The 19165-nt window shown below is 43.6% G+C and overlaps 1 protein-coding gene across 2 annotated transcripts in view; it reads left to right on the plus strand.

Annotated features, from left to right (window-relative positions):
• Positions 1-19165, plus strand: part of LOC147717234 (keratin, type I cytoskeletal 19-like) — a 123399-nt gene that overhangs the window by 81871 nt on the left and 22363 nt on the right. For both annotated transcript variants that reach the window (XM_086924183.1, XM_086924182.1), the window contains exons 3-4: positions 1962-2118; positions 18491-18655. In XM_086924183.1, coding sequence (XP_086780309.1) covers positions 1962-2118; positions 18491-18655 — 322 coding nt within the window. The remainder of the gene's footprint in view (positions 1-1961; positions 2119-18490; positions 18656-19165) is intronic.

Here is a 19165-nt window from a genome sequence, read left to right on the forward strand (position 1 = left end):
AATGGCAAAATGTTTATTTTGGGAGGTCGACAAAATTAGAGACACATGGGTTGCAATGGCAGGTATGGGGCAAGTTTAAAGGGCTACTTACACAATCAGTGTTTCAGGCCCATTGGTAGCATTTAGTTTATAGGCCCTGGATGCATGTTGTACAACTTTACTAGGGACTTCCAAGTAAAATAAATATGCTAATTGGCTACATGCCAATTCCATCATGTTTTAGCAAGAAAGCACAAGCACTTTAGCACTGGTTAGCAGTGGTGAAGTGCACAAAGTCCTAAGGCCAACAAAAACAAATTCAGCAAAACTAGGGGATGTCCTTGCAGAAAGGTCCAAGTCCAACAGTTGGATAAAAACAAATGGATTCCCTGGTGTAGCAAAGGGTTTATATAAGTTGTGGCAACAGCGTATCTTGCTATTTCACAACTAAGGAAAAAGCAACCACTAAAATCCAAAAAACTGTTTTTTACTGTTGCCAAGTCACTTATAATACTTGTACTAAGAGTTTGCAGTGTTTCTCACACACATTTTCCTCATTCTCATTACTAAGATAGATCTCTACTATAGTTCTAAAAATGATCTAAATGTGGCTTATCAGGTTTAAATCTAGACGTATATACCCCTTTTAGTTTTGGTAATAAACAAATCACCAGCATCCATAAAGTCACAAAGGTGTCAAAGCTCACTCACAAGGAAATGGCAGCTCTCTTTTCAGCGCCAACCAGCACCTCGAAAGAAATATAGGAACTTTAGAAAAAATGCAATCTACATTGAAAAATAGTGGAGATAATAAATGTATGAAAATTGGTAAACTCTGGGATCCAGGGCCAGGCAATCGTGGGATGCAACACAGGTAATACAAACGTTTTGCACACCAGAACCTTGGATGTAATGACCTAACCCTTTTCTGATAATTTGGGTCTGTCTGATTGATGCCTTTGAACCTTGAAACTCATTGATTATGTAGAGAGTGGGATCCAATGTAGTAGCTTAAAGAAGATGTAACAGTTACAAAAGGTGAACATTGTCACTGCAGGTTGTTTTCATTTGTATATAGATTATACTCCTGATTATTTGGTGAAAACGTAAATATGTTTCTACTGAACCACAGATGTCCCACACGCAGACCACAAATATGAACTATTGTGTGTTCAAAACTCCTCACAGTGCAAATGTGAAAGTCGAAATATTGCCTGCCGATGTGAACAGCTACTATGGTTGGAGTCCTTATTAAAATATTGTGTAGTCTCCTATAGAACAAAGATCTTTCCTGATTCCTCGAATCATCCTAGTTGCATTCTCAATAATAAGCTGTGTTCTTGAGAAAGGATAGAGAATCCTTCATATCCTCACTATTACCAAATGACATAAGGGGCACCATTTTCAAAGGCATTCTTTCTTCTGTAAACCTCTGTAAATTGCCACTCTTTGGTAATTATTCCAAAAGTTTGCCCATGGTTCCATGGTCCTGGGGAAGTGTTTCATGTACTCTGTGCATGACTTGCTCTCCGATTCAGCCCGGGGCAACTAAGAGCTCCATGTACAATGTATGATCGTATGCCTTTGTTAAAGGTGGGCATGAGAGCAGCCAGGTCCATGTGAATACTACTTTTTAATATAGGTCTTAAAACAGGCCATTACAAGTACGAGGCTGTTCCATGAGTTAGGATCATTAAATACCCAGTGATTGTCTCTGCAAATACTGGTACTTGGTGTGACTGAAGGGTTTACAGGAACAGCTGATCCTTTGACCAACTTTAAAGGAATATCAAGGGATTCCTTGCAGTGTTGAATATTAATACTATACATGCCTACTTCTCTGTAAGATTGTTGGCGTCTGTGTCATGACGTGCCAGTCAAGTGGTGTTCATTCAGGCATCCAAGTACACTTTAGTAGCTGAGCAAGTTTCACACTAGCGAGCTATCTTTAACTAATTCCTTCTCCGCTTTCTGTAATAAAGGTATAACAAGGAGAAGGCTGGCCGGATATCCCTTGAGGCTGACATCGAGAGGGTCCGCAAGCTGCTGGATGACATGACCATCATGAAGACCGACCTGGAGATGGAGATCGAAGGCTTAAGGAAAGATCTCATCTGCATGAAGAAAAATCACGAAGAGGTATTGCACATGGGCGCAAATTTAATGAGCATGTGTTCGCATACACATAAGTTCTGTTGTGTATGTTTTTTCATGTGGATGGGTGCGCATGCATTGATGTGTGCATGTTGGTGTGTCGCTGTGAGCGTTGGTGTGCATTGTATTGTGCGTATGTTTACATGTGTGTTTACAGGAGCATGCCTGAGTTTACAGGTCTATCTTTATTGACAAAAAGGTGAGGAAGATAGCCTTAAATGAATGGACCTCTGTTTTTTAAATGTTATATTTTTATGTCGATCCTAAAGTGTCTTAACTTGAGATTGGGTCTTTGGACCTCTGTAATGATTCTCTATTTAATCCTGCGAAATGTAACTGTTTATTGAAGTTATTGTATTATCATATGCACTTGTCTGTTATGGCCTTTCTGGTCCCTTTAAGCTTTTTGATTGACTGTATGGATTTCAGATAATTTTCAGTTGCCAAGTTTCTAAACCTGTGACACTTACAGGTAAAGATTTAATAAGGAAAATTGAGAATAAATATTTAGAATCCAAAAGGACATTTAGAATATGAAACACCTCTTGATGTGTGGCAATTTTTGCACCACAGTGCAAGTCAATGAGCATCCCAAGCATTCAGAGGTGTTCCTGTATATGAAAGGATCCACTGTCATTCCAATTTAATATCTCTCTCTAAATTCAATTCACCCTTTTGTGGGAACATAACAATGCATTAATCGAACAGAGGTTGTTTGGGTCACAGGGATAATTTTTTATGACCACTCAACACTATATTCCCCGAGAGTAACTAAGCAAAATACAAATAATAGTGGAGGGTCAAAGGTTTGGATTTTTTCTGAAAAACGACTATGTGTGAGAGTCAGTGGCGATAGTCCACTAATCTGGGTACATCATTCATGGTTATTGAAAAATACCCATCAGTAGCTCTTCCTTGGCGCCCTTTTCATCATATGGGTTCCTTCCAACCAAGAAGGATAGTATTTTGATATGGTCAATTGGAACAGCATAAGGACCAGTGATGGTATAACCAGGTCACAGGGAGCTTCTGAAAAGCAGTGCGGGGGGTGTGTGTGTTTTAACGTGCAAAAAGTGCAGGGTAGTGACATTAAAATTAGATAACCCTGAGGAAAAATAATTTATTAGAGACCTCAGTGTTTCTAAAATTTTAAAACGTGCGAAATTGGTAGTTTCACCTAATAGCTACCAACAGGTTGGTCGACATGACATGTTTCAGCAGACTTTGGATCACAGAGGTATCCACTGCATTCATCAGGACCTGTATCGCTACTGCTAGTGGTGTATTATAAAATAAATAAGAAAAGGAAATCTTTCACCTGGGTACTAATGAAGGATCATTCTCCCAGCTAGGAAGTCCAGTGTGAGACAAACATAGTCGAAAAAAGAACAGAAAAAAACAACGAATTAGTATATCTACAATATCCAGAGCAATTTGCATGGTATATCATATCAGTAAAGAGAACCACATATGTTATCCTCTTCGTAGTACTTTAATTCCTACTATTAACCACCATACCTCGAAATGATATGTGGTAGGACTCTCACTTACCATATTGTGCAGGAGAGTACTGCCTCACCTCACCTGGCTCACAGCTCAGGTAATTGAAGCACCGCTCTAAAATGAGAAGAAAAATGGACAAAGACATGTCAGCATACGCCGACTTCACACTTAATCACAACTAATTCCAGCGTGCATGTGGGTTTAAACGGCCGATTTTACCAGTTTATGGCCTCGGCAGACTTAAATATCATTGTAGATGTCAAACCTCTATTAGTGGAAAGGAATGTCTCTTGTTAGTTATTTTTTGAGAACAAAAGACGGTGAAGTTTAAAAGCGGCAACTAAGTCTATCCAAAATCACCGCTTAGTCGTGACTTATGACGGGTGAGCCAAAGAGATCATGCGCGACGTGTGTTGGCATCTCCTGATCTTTGTGAGCTCTCGTTGGGTTAAACACGCACTAGGTGGGACAGTATTAGTCGCCACGTATATTTCGCCGCTTTTGGTGGAAAGAAAACACATGCGCCTCCGCTCACTCAGCGTTTTAATGTTACAGATCGAGCGGGTGCAGGCTCTCACCAACAGCGTAGTCCTGCACTCCTACTCTGTACGCGTCTCGTAGTAGCGTGAGCATATGGTTGTGGAAAGCTCGTATAATCGCTAGCAGACAGGCATAGAGCCATCGTCTCTTACCTGTCCGTCGATACTTCCAGCGTCCTTCTGGCTGTAAGGGGAGGTAACGCGCGTTGTTAGGAGCAACAATTATGCTTCCCTCGCTAGGCGTGTACCGTCACGCCCACTGCCCTGAGGATTGTGGGGCATGTAGTTCTAAAGCATAGGTGTCCGTTAGCTTGCCTAATCCGAGGCGCTAGCAATGTAGTAGTTAGATGCGCTAGCATACGGACCAATGGACACTACAAAATAGTATTACTATTATAGAAACTAGTTTGCCTAATCTGAGGCGCTAGCAATGTAGTAGTTAGATGCACAAGCATACGGACCAATGGACACTACAAGATAGTATTACTATTATAGAGTTGGGAGTGTTAACCGGCTTTGCCAACAAGGAGATCTGCACAACCGATTGTTGTGGAGTATGTAATGTAATTATTGATAGAGTGGAAGGCAAAATCTTTTGTTACAATAAGATCTCGCACAATGTGAAAGATCATGACTAATGTAAATAGCATCATAAGGAGAGGACAAACGTAGCCCCTTCGCCTGGTCAGAACTAATGCCAAAACCCTGAATGGTTTAGTGTATTCTCAGTGTACCATCTCACTAATATAATGGGTTGAAAATTAGAGTGACATCCACGGTATGTCATCATTCAGCCCATCTTTGTCTGAGTTCAGGGTATATACCCATTTCTGTTCTTTTCTGAACAAAAACCTGTTTATGTCTGTCACATGATTGGGTATAAGTGGTTGTTCGAGCACAGTCCAACGAAAGTCATTTGGGCCATGTCCCACCTCTAAGAAATGGTTGGTCATTTTGGTAGACTGTTTACGACACCTAATAGTGCTCCTGTGTTCGGAAATGCGTGTCTTCACTTTCCTTGTCGTCATCCCCACATATTTATACTCACAAGGGCAAACTATTAGGTAGATGACATTTAGACTGTTACAGTTAGTAAAGCGCCTTTGTTCCCACAGACGCCCACCCCCAATGTCGACGGTTGTCGATTTGGAAGTCAGCGGACATGCAGCACAACTCCCACAGGGATGGTGCCCTGTCACGGCTGGCATATCCCAGAGTGTTCCTATTGCTCTGGGGGTCACTGATCTGGGTCTAGTGTGGACCAGTTGGTCCTTTAGATTTCTACCCCTTTTAAAAGCAAACAGAGGGGGAGGCAGGCTGTCATTACCCGTATTCAGAATACTCCAATGCTTCTTTATGATCTTTTGAATCTGATTGGAGCGAGTGCCAAAAGTATTGACACAGGTGATCCGGGGTTCTGGCATTTTGGGTACCGATGGCTCCAGAAGACTTTCACGGTTGTTGTTGAAAGCCCGCTTTTTTGATCTTCGTATCAGATGTTTAGGATACTTCTTTTCAAGTAGATTGTTCTCCAATGTTTTGGCATGGTTGTCGAAACTCTCCTTGGTGGAACAATTCCTCTGTATTCTCAGGAATTGTCCGTAAGGCAAGTTGTCTCTCAAAGCTTTTGGGTGACAACTCTCATAGCTCAGTAGAGAATTTCTTGCCATTGGTTTCCGGTAGAGTTCGGATTGGAGACCTGTTGGGGTCACATTAATCTTAAGGTCCAGAAAGGCCAGGTGTGTATTGCTGTGCTCAACTGTGAACCGAAGGAATGCATTTCTGCTATTCAGCCATACGTGGAAGGTTTTCAGGTCATCCACAGTACCGCGCCAAATCACAAGGACGTCATCAATATAACGTTTCCATAGACGTAACGAGGCTAGGAAAGGATTGGTTTCAGTGAGGATGACTTCTTCTTCGAACCGGTGGACGTAAAGGTTCGCCAGGCTTGGGGCAAAAACACTGCCCATGCTGGTCCCAGAGACCTGTAAGTACATGGAATCTTCAAATTGGAAATAATTTTCGGTCATTGCTAGGGTGGCCAAAGTCATAATGAAAGAGACCGGAGTGATTGAGTCTAAATCACGTGTTCGTAGCAGGGTCTCAACAACATCAAGGGTCTCCCTTTGAGGAATTGACGTGTAGAGAGATTCTACGTCGAACGATACCAGTAGGTCCAGGTTGGCATCAAACTCAATATCTGGTAGAATCTTTAGAACATCCTTCGTGTCTTGGAGGTATGTCGGCATGTTGTGGACCATGGGTCTCAAAAAGTGATCTACAAAAGTAGAGAGGGGTTCGAGCAGTGACCCAATGCCCGATATTATTGGACGTCCAGGTGGGGGCCTTTGAGGTTTGTGTACTTTAGGTAGCACGTAAAAGTATGGGATAACAGGATGTGACAATTGTAGATATGATGCCTCCTTTGATGTTATCCATCCTTCAGATAGTGCTTCTTCCACATATTGTTTTATGGCCAAAGACAGTCTAGCAGTGGGATCCTCAGTGAGTTTACGATATGATCTCACATCGTTGAGTTGTCGGATACATTCCTCGCGGTAGGTGGTGGTGTCTAGGACCACTATAGCTCCGCCCTTATCGGCAGGTTTGATCACTATCGAGCAGTCCTCTTTGAGATTCTTCAGAGCTATCTGCTCTTTTTTCGGGAAATTGACAAAAGGCTTACAGTCCTGTTGTAACAAATTCTTTACATCGCTACCCACTGCTTCTTCGAAGGCAATGACCTTAGCTGGAAGTCCTGTGGTGGGTGGATTGAAAGTGGAGGGTTTTTTTAGACCTGTATTGTGGTCCATCAGTGATGTATTACCTCCATCTTCGTTGTCTTTGGCGAAGAAGAAGTGCAAACGGATTTTCCTGAAGAATTTGCCCATCTCGATATGGGTCTGGAATGGGTCGCCGATGTTAGTTGCTACAAAACCCAGTCCTCTATTGAGCAATTTTAGCTCCGTCTCAGAAAGTGTTCTTGAACTGAGATTTATCACGAGGTCGTTCCTGATGTTGTCGCTTGGTCCTGTGGGATCTGTTTCCCGTTCCGGAGGCCCATTGACTGAGGTGCGAGGTTCCATTGCACTTGGTTCTGCTGCTGTCCTCTCCTCCTCCCTCTCTGTCTCCCCCTGCCATACCCTAAAAAAGGCTGGGAATTGAAATCAGGGAAGAATTGTTGGGGACCAAAGGGCATCATCTGTTGTGGGAAAGGGGCCCCCTGAGACCAGGGGTTAGGTTGCCACCATGGTGGAAACTGGGGTTGGATATAGTTCTGACCAGGTCCTCTCCAGTTCCTTCGATTGCCTCTCCCTCGGCCTTTGTTGTTGGTGTTGCTACCTAGGCTGGACGAGTCTGAATCACTAGATCCATCGCCAGAGCTGGAAGTATCATAGCTTGACCCTCCTTTGTGACCCTTAGAATTATATACTGGGGGGACAAAGGAGTCGCTGGTGTAGGGATAGATTTTCTCAGTGGCAAATTTTTCTATATCTTTTTTACACTTCTCTAGTTTCTTAAACAAAATAGAATCACTGAATTCTTTGTTAGCCTTATTATTTTCATCTAGATTCTTTGTGAAGATTTTACTCGAGAGTGTAGTTCTGATCTGCCCTTCTAATAATTGGATTTCGACCAGAATTTTATCGGCCGCCTTTTTTGCTGTCTTGATTATAAGCACTAACCAATCGCGGGTGCACTTCCACGCGATTAGGTACCAATTATTCAGGAATTCCTTATCATCCAAAAAGAGCCTAGGAGCATTAGTCACAATTAGTCCACTGGGTGCGCAGTTGCCACGTAAGTACTGGGCCATTACCACGCCATGGGCACAAATACGTGATTGGCTCTTTTTCATAGTTAGAATTTTTGCCCAACCTTCATCGGTGCTTACTTGAGGAGTAGGTATGTTATCCAGGATACTAGGATTATCATCTAAAATGGATTGAATCTCTACTTCATCAAAGGAAAGGCCAAGGATCGTTGCCATGATAGTATATAAACCGCACAAAATGCACGCACAGAAAGAAGTAGTGAAGGTACGTATAGTCAATGTCTATCGAACTCTCACAGAGGGGGTAAAGAGAAAAGTATAAGAACATAGACCCGCGGCCTTAGCCGCACAAAAGCATTAATCGAACAGAGGTTGTTTGGGTCACAGGGATAATTTTTTATGACCACTCAACACTATATTCCCCGAGAGTAACTAAGCAAAATACAAATAATAGTGGAGGGTCAAAGGTTTGGATTTTTTCTGAAAAACGACTATGTGTGAGAGTCAGTGGCGATAGTCCACTAATCTGGGTACATCATTCATGGTTATTGAAAAATACCCATCAGTAGCTCTTCCTTGGCGCCCTTTTCATCATATGGGTTCCTTCCAACCAAGAAGGATAGTATTTTGATATGGTCAATTGGAACAGCATAAGGACCAGTGATGGTATAACCAGGTCACAGGGAGCTTCTGAAAAGCAGTGCGGGGGGGTGTGTGTGTTTTAACGTGCAAAAAGTGCAGGGTAGTGACATTAAAATTAGATAACCCTGAGGAAAAATAATTTATTAGAGACCTCAGTGTTTCTAAAATTTTAAAACGTGCGAAATTGGTAGTTTCACCTAATAGCTACCAACAGGTTGGTCGACATGACATGTTTCAGCAGACTTTGGATCACAGAGGTATCCACTGCATTCATCAGGACCTGTATCGCTACTGCTAGTGGTGTATTATAAAATAAATAAGAAAAGGAAATCTTTCACCTGGGTACTAATGAAGGATCATTCTCCCAGCTAGGAAGTCCAGTGTGAGACAAACATAGTCGAAAAAAGAACAGAAAAAAACAACGAATTAGTATATCTACAATATCCAGAGCAATTTGCATGGTATATCATATCAGTAAAGAGAACCACATATGTTATCCTCTTCGTAGTACTTTAATTCCTACTATTAACCACCATACCTCGAAATGATATGTGGTAGGACTCTCACTTACCATATTGTGCAGGAGAGTACTGCCTCACCTCACCTGGCTCACAGCTCAGGTAATTGAAGCACCGCTCTAAAATGAGAAGAAAAATGGACAAAGACATGTCAGCATACGCCGACTTCACACTTAATCACAACTAATTCCAGCGTGCATGTGGGTTTAAACGGCCGATTTTACCAGTTTATGGCCTCGGCAGACTTAAATATCATTGTAGATGTCAAACCTCTATTAGTGGAAAGGAATGTCTCTTGTTAGTTATTTTTTGAGAACAAAAGACGGTGAAGTTTAAAAGCGGCAACTAAGTCTATCCAAAATCACCGCTTAGTCGTGACTTATGACGGGTGAGCCAAAGAGATCATGCGCGACGTGTGTTGGCATCTCCTGATCTTTGTGAGCTCTCGTTGGGTTAAACACGCACTAGGTGGGACAGTATTAGTCGCCACGTATATTTCGCCGCTTTTGGTGGAAAGAAAACACATGCGCCTCCGCTCACTCAGCGTTTTAATGTTACAGATCGAGCGGGTGCAGGCTCTCACCAACAGCGTAGTCCTGCACTCCTACTCTGTACGCGTCTCGTAGTAGCGTGAGCATATGGTTGTGGAAAGCTCGTATAATCGCTAGCAGACAGGCATAGAGCCATCGTCTCTTACCTGTCCGTCGATACTTCCAGCGTCCTTCTGGCTGTAAGGGGAGGTAACGCGCGTTGTTAGGAGCAACAATTATGCTTCCCTCGCTAGGCGTGTACCGTCACGCCCACTGCCCTGAGGATTGTGGGGCATGTAGTTCTAAAGCATAGGTGTCCGTTAGCTTGCCTAATCCGAGGCGCTAGCAATGTAGTAGTTAGATGCGCTAGCATACGGACCAATGGACACTACAAAATAGTATTACTATTATAGAAACTAGTTTGCCTAATCTGAGGCGCTAGCAATGTAGTAGTTAGATGCACAAGCATACGGACCAATGGACACTACAAGATAGTATTACTATTATAGAGTTGGGAGTGTTAACCGGCTTTGCCAACAAGGAGATCTGCACAACCGATTGTTGTGGAGTATGTAATGTAATTATTGATAGAGTGGAAGGCAAAATCTTTTGTTACAATAAGATCTCGCACAATGTGAAAGATCATGACTAATGTAAATAGCATCATAAGGAGAGGACAAACGTAGCCCCTTCGCCTGGTCAGAACTAATGCCAAAACCCTGAATGGTTTAGTGTATTCTCAGTGTACCATCTCACTAATATAATGGGTTGAAAATTAGAGTGACATCCACGGTATGTCATCATTCAGCCCATCTTTGTCTGAGTTCAGGGTATATACCCATTTCTGTTCTTTTCTGAACAAAAACCTGTTTATGTCTGTCACATGATTGGGTATAAGTGGTTGTTCGAGCACAGTCCAACGAAAGTCATTTGGGCCATGTCCCACCTCTAAGAAATGGTTGGTCATTTTGGTAGACTGTTTACGACACCTAATAGTGCTCCTGTGTTCGGAAATGCGTGTCTTCACTTTCCTTGTCGTCATCCCCACATATTTATACTCACAAGGGCAAACTATTAGGTAGATGACATTTAGACTGTTACAGTTAGTAAAGCGCCTTTGTTCCCACAGACGCCCACCCCCAATGTCGACGGTTGTCGATTTGGAAGTCAGCGGACATGCAGCACAACTCCCACAGGGATGGTGCCCTGTCACGGCTGGCATATCCCAGAGTGTTCCTATTGCTCTGGGGGTCACTGATCTGGGTCTAGTGTGGACCAGTTGGTCCTTTAGATTTCTACCCCTTTTAAAAGCAAACAGAGGGGGAGGCAGGCTGTCATTACCCGTATTCAGAATACTCCAATGCTTCTTTATGATCTTTTGAATCTGATTGGAGCGAGTGCCAAAAGTATTGACACAGGTGATCCGGGGTTCTGGCATTTTGGGTACCGATGGCTCCAGAAGACTTTCACGGTTGTTGTTGAAAGCCCGCTTTTTTGATCTTCGTATCAGATGTTTAGGATACTTCTTTTCAAGTAGATTGTTCTCCAATGTTTTGGCATGGTTGTCGAAACTCTCCTTGGTGGAACAATTCCTCTGTATTCTCAGGAATTGTCCGTAAGGCAAGTTGTCTCTCAAAGCTTTTGGGTGACAACTCTCATAGCTCAGTAGAGAATTTCTTGCCATTGGTTTCCGGTAGAGTTCGGATTGGAGACCTGTTGGGGTCACATTAATCTTAAGGTCCAGAAAGGCCAGGTGTGTATTGCTGTGCTCAACTGTGAACCGAAGGAATGCATTTCTGCTATTCAGCCATACGTGGAAGGTTTTCAGGTCATCCACAGTACCGCGCCAAATCACAAGGACGTCATCAATATAACGTTTCCATAGACGTAACGAGGCTAGGAAAGGATTGGTTTCAGTGAGGATGACTTCTTCTTCGAACCGGTGGACGTAAAGGTTCGCCAGGCTTGGGGCAAAAACACTGCCCATGCTGGTCCCAGAGACCTGTAAGTACATGGAATCTTCAAATTGGAAATAATTTTCGGTCATTGCTAGGGTGGCCAAAGTCATAATGAAAGAGACCGGAGTGATTGAGTCTAAATCACGTGTTCGTAGCAGGGTCTCAACAACATCAAGGGTCTCCCTTTGAGGAATTGACGTGTAGAGAGATTCTACGTCGAACGATACCAGTAGGTCCAGGTTGGCATCAAACTCAATATCTGGTAGAATCTTTAGAACATCCTTCGTGTCTTGGAGGTATGTCGGCATGTTGTGGACCATGGGTCTCAAAAAGTGATCTACAAAAGTAGAGAGGGGTTCGAGCAGTGACCCAATGCCCGATATTATTGGACGTCCAGGTGGGGGCCTTTGAGGTTTGTGTACTTTAGGTAGCACGTAAAAGTATGGGATAACAGGATGTGACAATTGTAGATATGATGCCTCCTTTGATGTTATCCATCCTTCAGATAGTGCTTCTTCCACATATTGTTTTATGGCCAAAGACAGTCTAGCAGTGGGATCCTCAGTGAGTTTACGATATGATCTCACATCGTTGAGTTGTCGGATACATTCCTCGCGGTAGGTGGTGGTGTCTAGGACCACTATAGCTCCGCCCTTATCGGCAGGTTTGATCACTATCGAGCAGTCCTCTTTGAGATTCTTCAGAGCTATCTGCTCTTTTTTCGGGAAATTGACAAAAGGCTTACAGTCCTGTTGTAACAAATTCTTTACATCGCTACCCACTGCTTCTTCGAAGGCAATGACCTTAGCTGGAAGTCCTGTGGTGGGTGGATTGAAAGTGGAGGTTAGTGGACTATCGCCACTGACTCTCACACATAGTCGTTTTTCAGAAAAAATCCAACATAACAATGCAGCCATATGACTATTTAACAAAGGCTGCTTTATAGACAACACTTTAGAACTTCTCAGCATGACCAGGCCACCAAAAGGCTTGTGGGCAAAATTAAAATGTCACCCATCCCTATTTGAGTCCAGCTGACACAACTGGGGCAACATGCCTGCATTGCAGCCACATACGAAATATCTCAGCTGAAGTTCAATAAAGAACTCCAGAACGGAGGGATCTCAGCAGAAATGTGTCAGAAGCACATAATTCACACAGGACATGGAGGCGTCATATTGAATCTTCAGTTTACATTGACACCCACGCTAAGTTCATACCTGGGACATAGATCGTGAACATGAACAGTTTTACCATTGTGACCGCTGTTTGTTCTATAAAGGACTATGAATTAGCCTCATTTTGCTCAATGCATTTAATTGCTAAAGTATGAAGCCAACCGATTCAGTAAAACTTCAATTCGCTATAAAAACAAATCACAACCTGAAAAAACTATCCAGATAAAAAGAATCAGGTATTTTTAGAAGAGTTGATTCTCCAATTGCAAATATGCGAAATAGTACTGTGCAATTATGTAAACCCCACCTCATGTGCACGGTCTTGTATCGCCTCAACCAGTCCTCTGATATGTTGATCTCTGTTGACCTTTAGCCAGGTTTGTGTACTGAGTGCAATTGCTTCTCAATTTAGGGCCCATGACTAGTCTGGTGGCCCGAGGACCACCCCTTTACAATTTGGGTGGTCAGACTGCCCTAGGACTGCCGATGCCACCAGGGTACCACTGTTCCCTGTAGAGGCCACAATATGCAGCGGTCCCGCGAAGCACAATAAGAGTTTCCTCTCCTCCAGGGTTTACATGGCGGTTCTTCCCCCATGTAAACCTTGGAGAAGAGGAAACAAAGGGGTCCCTGCTCCCTTTGTGCATGCACACAGAGGGGCATACCATGTGCCCCCCTGTGTGCATGCACAAAAGGTCCTTTATGGCATTGATATTTGAGTCCATGCTGTGCAGGAAATTTGTGAGGTGTTCACATTGCACTGCCTTTTTTAAAGGCGCTGTATCCTTTAACCCTTTCGATGCTGATGACAAGCTGAGCTCGTCATCACCCACGGGTGTCGTGTGCTGATGACGAGCTCAGCTCGTCATAGTGCCACTAAAATGGCATTTTCCAGCACAGGGGGGGGAAAACGCCCAGCAGCCATGTGGTTAAAAGATGAACCGCCATGGGAATGCCATAACGCCAGCCTGACAGCATACAAATAACTTGTAATCTGCCAGGCGACAGCGACCTTCGACATGCGGTTTGCACTGCCACCGCTCCGCCAAAAGTCATAATCAGACCCTTAAAGTTTTGCAGACATTTATGATGAATAACCTGCAGCAATAAGGCGACTGCAGACTTTTGCATTTGGTTTAGCGGGTGCAAATATTTTACTGTATTGTCTTGACCTAAGGCGGTATTACCACAGCTGTTAAATCCTCTGTATTGTAAAAACTACATAAAATCAATGCTACACATTTTCGCTAATACCACACTGAATTAGGTCATGCCTGCTTGCGGAAAGGGGTGGTTCCCCGAAGGTGACCATGAGTCCCAAAGGACTCCACTTCTGCTGGTTCTTTCATGTAGTCTAACAAGAGCCCCATAGATACAACAAGGCAACACGGGTTTTATTAGATCCACAGAATGTTATGCGCTCCTTAGAATTGTGATGGGTAAACAATGTTGTGAAACAAGTAACACAGCCGTGAGGTAACTGGGCCTAAACCCAACTGCCATTTTTTTAAGTATGACAGTTTTTGTCCATGCAGTAGCTGGTAAGTTTGTGAAAATTCTGCAAGTCTGATGCATGAGTGCTCTCCCCTAGCTCTTAGAAACGGCAAGTGATGTAGAGGCGACGATATGACCTGTGATAACACTGCTCTATCAGCCAATCAGAATTACCAGCGCTGTGTCATCCTCTTAAACCGGTAGCTTCCCTACAGGTGTATTTCAGACCTGTTCCACCTGTCTGGACAAGTGCCCTGAGTGTGTAATTGCATAATATTGTAATAAAAGAAAAGGTAGTAATTATGGTGAATCATGTTCCAAAAGCATAAACTTGGATGTTTTAATTGCATCTCTGGAAACCCATAACATACGTTTCATTCGCTTACATCGGTTTTTTTTGCCCTCATTCAGCCTCTTTTTGATTGAAAGATTGGTGCCCTTTGAAACTTTTATCAAGTTTGTATTTTAATTTTATGTTGACGAAATATCTAAGCATAAAATAATGGCCTCTATAAGTCTAGCCAGGCCCCATGTTTTTGATACGTTATGTTATGGCATGTTACATCTGTCTTTATACCAGCACTTAATGTGCAAAGAAATAAGTGCCAGAGAGCCTTTGCCAGGAACCACTGCAGCTTGCACCGCCCATTGTGCTACTAAGGAGACGACAGACTTTCTATACAATAAAATTACTAATACCTGCCACCAAAGCTATTTCTGTTGCTGTAGGAGGCAGGTATTAGTCATTTGTAATGTAATAGGAATTATTAAATAACTGTTGTGTTCATCACAAAGTTAGACAAACAGTGCCACCATATGGCTGGCTGTCAAAAGTCCCAGCGCTGACAATTAAGTGCGGGGTACCAAGCACCAGAAATCACAGGCTCAAATTAAGCACTGCTTTATAACAACATAAGTCGTCAGTAGGCCACTTGAAAGCTCATACTACCGGGATTCATTATCAGTTCACATGCTCATATTCTCTACTTTAAATGAGCAGCGGGTTTTACTTCCAGTTACAATTATCTCTAGTGTAAGCAGTGACGTAGCAAGGGTATCATAGGTGCTAATGCATCTAAAGAAAATGAACACCTTCCACCTTGTCTAGGTAGTAAAAACAGCTGCAGCTGCCCCGGGCCTCTCACACCACATTGCCCCAGTGCCACTGCACCTGTTGCAACAATGATAGCTAAGTTCCCACTTCCACATACCCCCTCCACCAAATATCCCTCATATCCCCCTCTGAACCAGTTTCTCTATTGCTTTCCCTCCATCTCTCGTTTTCATTCTTTGTCACTCCCCTTTTATCTCTGCTCTTCCCCTCTTTCTATTCTCCCACAGTATCTCTCCATAGCCTTCTCTCCATTTTGTTCCTGTCTTGTTTCTTTCACCCTTCCTCTTGTGTTCTCCCTACTCAGCCGATGAGCTCTGTTTCGTATTTGCTATGATAGAGTCCCTTTACTAGAAATGGCCCCTCCAAGGAAATGCTCGACATGCTGGTTTCCGGCACTCCCTTTAAAGAGTTTATTTGTCCCAGTTCTTGTATACCCCTCCCCCCTCCCCGGGTCCTGCTAGCGGGTGCCTGCAGTCATTGGAAAGCGCAGTGGCACCTTGGGCAATGAGATATGCCGACTTCCTGGTACTTGGAGACCTTAACATCCACTTAGACAATGCATTACAGCAAGAAACCATCACCCTTCCAGAAATTAGGAGCCTTCTTATGCTGAAACAAGAGGTTTTCGGCCCCACCCATCATGCCAGACTTACTCTCGACCAGGTTTTCTCAAACCTAAACCTGGCAATATCACAACCTATCTCCTTTACATAGTCACAGACTTGTACTAAGGCCTCCACGAAAGGAAACGCCTCTTCCTCCTGTCAGGTCTGTCTCCGGTTACAGTCAGTGGTCACTAATCATGCCCTTACCATAAATTCTCCAGTCTTGACAGGTGATGTGAACTTGATACCGCCTACCTTGATAGCTGGATCAGTGAGACAGTTAACTCTTTAGCACCCATTAAAAAGACATCTCAGGCCAGATCATCCCCTGCCGTTCCTTGGTTTAATGCCGAGCGTAGCACCTGCAAGAGACACTGCAAGAAGATTGAGAGAGCATGGAGACGGAAATAGCACACCGACGATAAAGCTGCATACAAGAGCACATTAAAGGTGTATTAGGGGTAATGCACCTTGCCCAAAAAAGCTTTTATGACACTAGGATTCTGGAAGCTGACAACAAAGCAAAGGACATTTTCCAAGTTGTAGAATCCTTCCTGCGCCCGTTTGTCACTTCTAGAGCCTGCGCCCAACAGCAGAGCGGTGCAATGAACTTGACTTTTCATTCTAGGAAAAAATCATGACCATACAAAATAGTTTTCAGAATCCAGCACCCCTATCACAGAGTCAGGGACCGAGGCTTTCTCCTTCCGGTCCTGCATATGCTACCTTGGATGTATTCATTCCCATCTCCCTTGCTAAGTCGCTTGCTAAATCGCTTGCTGCTTTACAGAGCCTATAATCTGTCTGTCCCCTCGACCCCTGCCCTATCACGGTGCTAAATATGGTGGCACCGTATATCAATACCACTGTGAACCACATATTCTATACCTCGCTGGCAACAGGGGAGGTTCCTTCTATGTGGAAAAAGGCCAAAGTTTTACCGTTGCTAAAAAAAAACAGCAGCAGACCCCAAGCAAACTGTAAACTATAGATCTATCTCCCTTCTCCCTAATTTCTCTAAAATTCTGGAAGACAACGGAATACTCCACCCTACTCAATCTGGTTTCCATTTTAGCACGGAGACCGCGCTCCTCGAAATAGTAGAGCATGTCCAGAGCACCCTTGACAGAGGAGGTATAACCATGCTGATACTGCTTGACCTCACAGCAGCGTTTGACACTGTGCCCCACCTTAAGCTGCTCGAGAGCCTTCACGAGATAGGGATCGGACACCTGCCCTTAAACTGGTTAGCCTCATTTCAGGACAAACGGACTCAGGAAGTCCGGCTGCCGCCTTATACAGCTCAAGCCAGACCCCTGTCTGTGGGTGTTCCGCAGGGTTAAGCCCTCAGTCCTACTCTGTTCAGTGGATATTTAACCCCCTTGCTACTCTCGGGAAGTCCCTTGGTGCAAAAGTCATCTCGTATGTAGATGACACTCAGCTTCTGTTTGTGTGTAGAAAAGGCTTGTACCTGGATGGGAAGTTGATTTTAAGCCGTCTCACCAAGGTGTTTCAGTGGTTGGATTTGCACCATCTGAGATGCACCCTGGATAAAACAGAGATCATGACCTTCGGAGATGTCCCCCACAACTTTGTGGAAGACTGCTGGCCCAACAACCTGCCGCACCCAGGCCTCCCACAAAACTGCGTCAAGAATCTCTGAATCAAAATTGACAGCTCCCTCTCTTTACCGCAGATTCAAGCTCTTGCGGGGTCTTGCTTCAGCGTGCTTTTCATGCTGAAAAAATGTCTTCTGCTACTATCGGAGTCTGCTGGCAGAAAGGTAGTGCAGGCCCTCATTACGTCTAGAATAGACTATGGGAAAGCTCTCTTCCTCGGCCTCGCTGACTATCTCCTTAACAGACTACAGGTGGTTCAGAACTCTGCAGCAATACTGCTGCTCAGACTTCTTCCAAGGTCCAACATGACCCCTCACCTAAGGGCCCTGTGGTGGCTCCCGACAAAAAAGAGGGTGGTTTTTTAGGCCATGGTCCTCATGCACAAGGCCTTGCACGGGAACTCAGGTGAATTCAGGAATCAGTAAATAATGAGGGTTGATTTTCATGGAGAGTTTCTGATTGACATCAGATAGACGATGAAAGACGTTTTGTTTTCTTGGTAATGATTCTGAGAATTGAATCTCCTGATATAAAAAAAAATCATATCTCTGTTTTGAAATCAATGTAGGCATAAATATTTTCCATAATTACAAACTGCACAGTTGCACCTTGGTGGAGAGGATGTAGAGTATACAGAAATACATCATCTGACATAAATATTATGTCCTAAATATCCTTTACAAAAATATCACCCCAGTGGGTGTGACGTTTCTCCACTTGGGTGATATTTCTGTAGATAGCATTTAGGACACAATAAATAAGTTAGCCAATATTCTGACAATAATATTCTGGTGCAGCACTGTGAAAACTAACCTTGGCTCATGCACAGCTACACCTAGTGGTAGTTTTTAATTTTGTTTCTTCTTTGTCACTGAACAGGAGATGAGTGCTTTGCGAAGCCAGCAACGCAGCTCTGATGTGAATGTTGAACTTAATACGTCGCCATCGAGGGAACTGTCAGACCTCCTGAAGGAGGTCAGGGAGGAGTATGAAGCCATTATTGACAAGCACCGGCGAGAAGCCGCCATATGGTTCCAGCAGCAGGTAAGAGATGTGTGATAGAGCATAGCTTTAGAACTGGTAATGAAAAATGCTCTGAGGTGGTCAAGAAACATCTGCCTTGGAATGGACCAAGCATGGAATGTCCAAAGACTAAGGCCCAGATGTAGGTAATAGCAAATTACCGAATGGTAAATACCGAATTTTACCGATTCGGTATTTACTATTCGATAATTGCTATGTAGGTAAAATATTCGGTAAAAATACCGAATCGGTAAGATTCGGTAATTACCGATTCGGTAATTACCGAATCTGTATTTGCCATTGATTCCTATGGGCCGATTCCTATGGGCCTTGAAGCCCATAGGATTCCGTAGCAAATACCGTTTCGGTAAATACCGAATCGGTAAATTTACCGATTTTACAAAGGGGACAGGGTGTCACTTTGACACCCTGTTTCACCCCTGTTTCTGGCTTGTGTGCCATGTGACACACAGACATGCCCACAGGTGTACATGCACAGATGTGCATGTACACTGGAATTCGTTATTTACC

This window comes from Lissotriton vulgaris, chromosome 5 (assembly GCF_964263255.1).
Source record: "Lissotriton vulgaris chromosome 5, aLisVul1.2, whole genome shotgun sequence".
NCBI lineage: Eukaryota > Metazoa > Chordata > Amphibia > Caudata > Salamandridae > Lissotriton > Lissotriton vulgaris.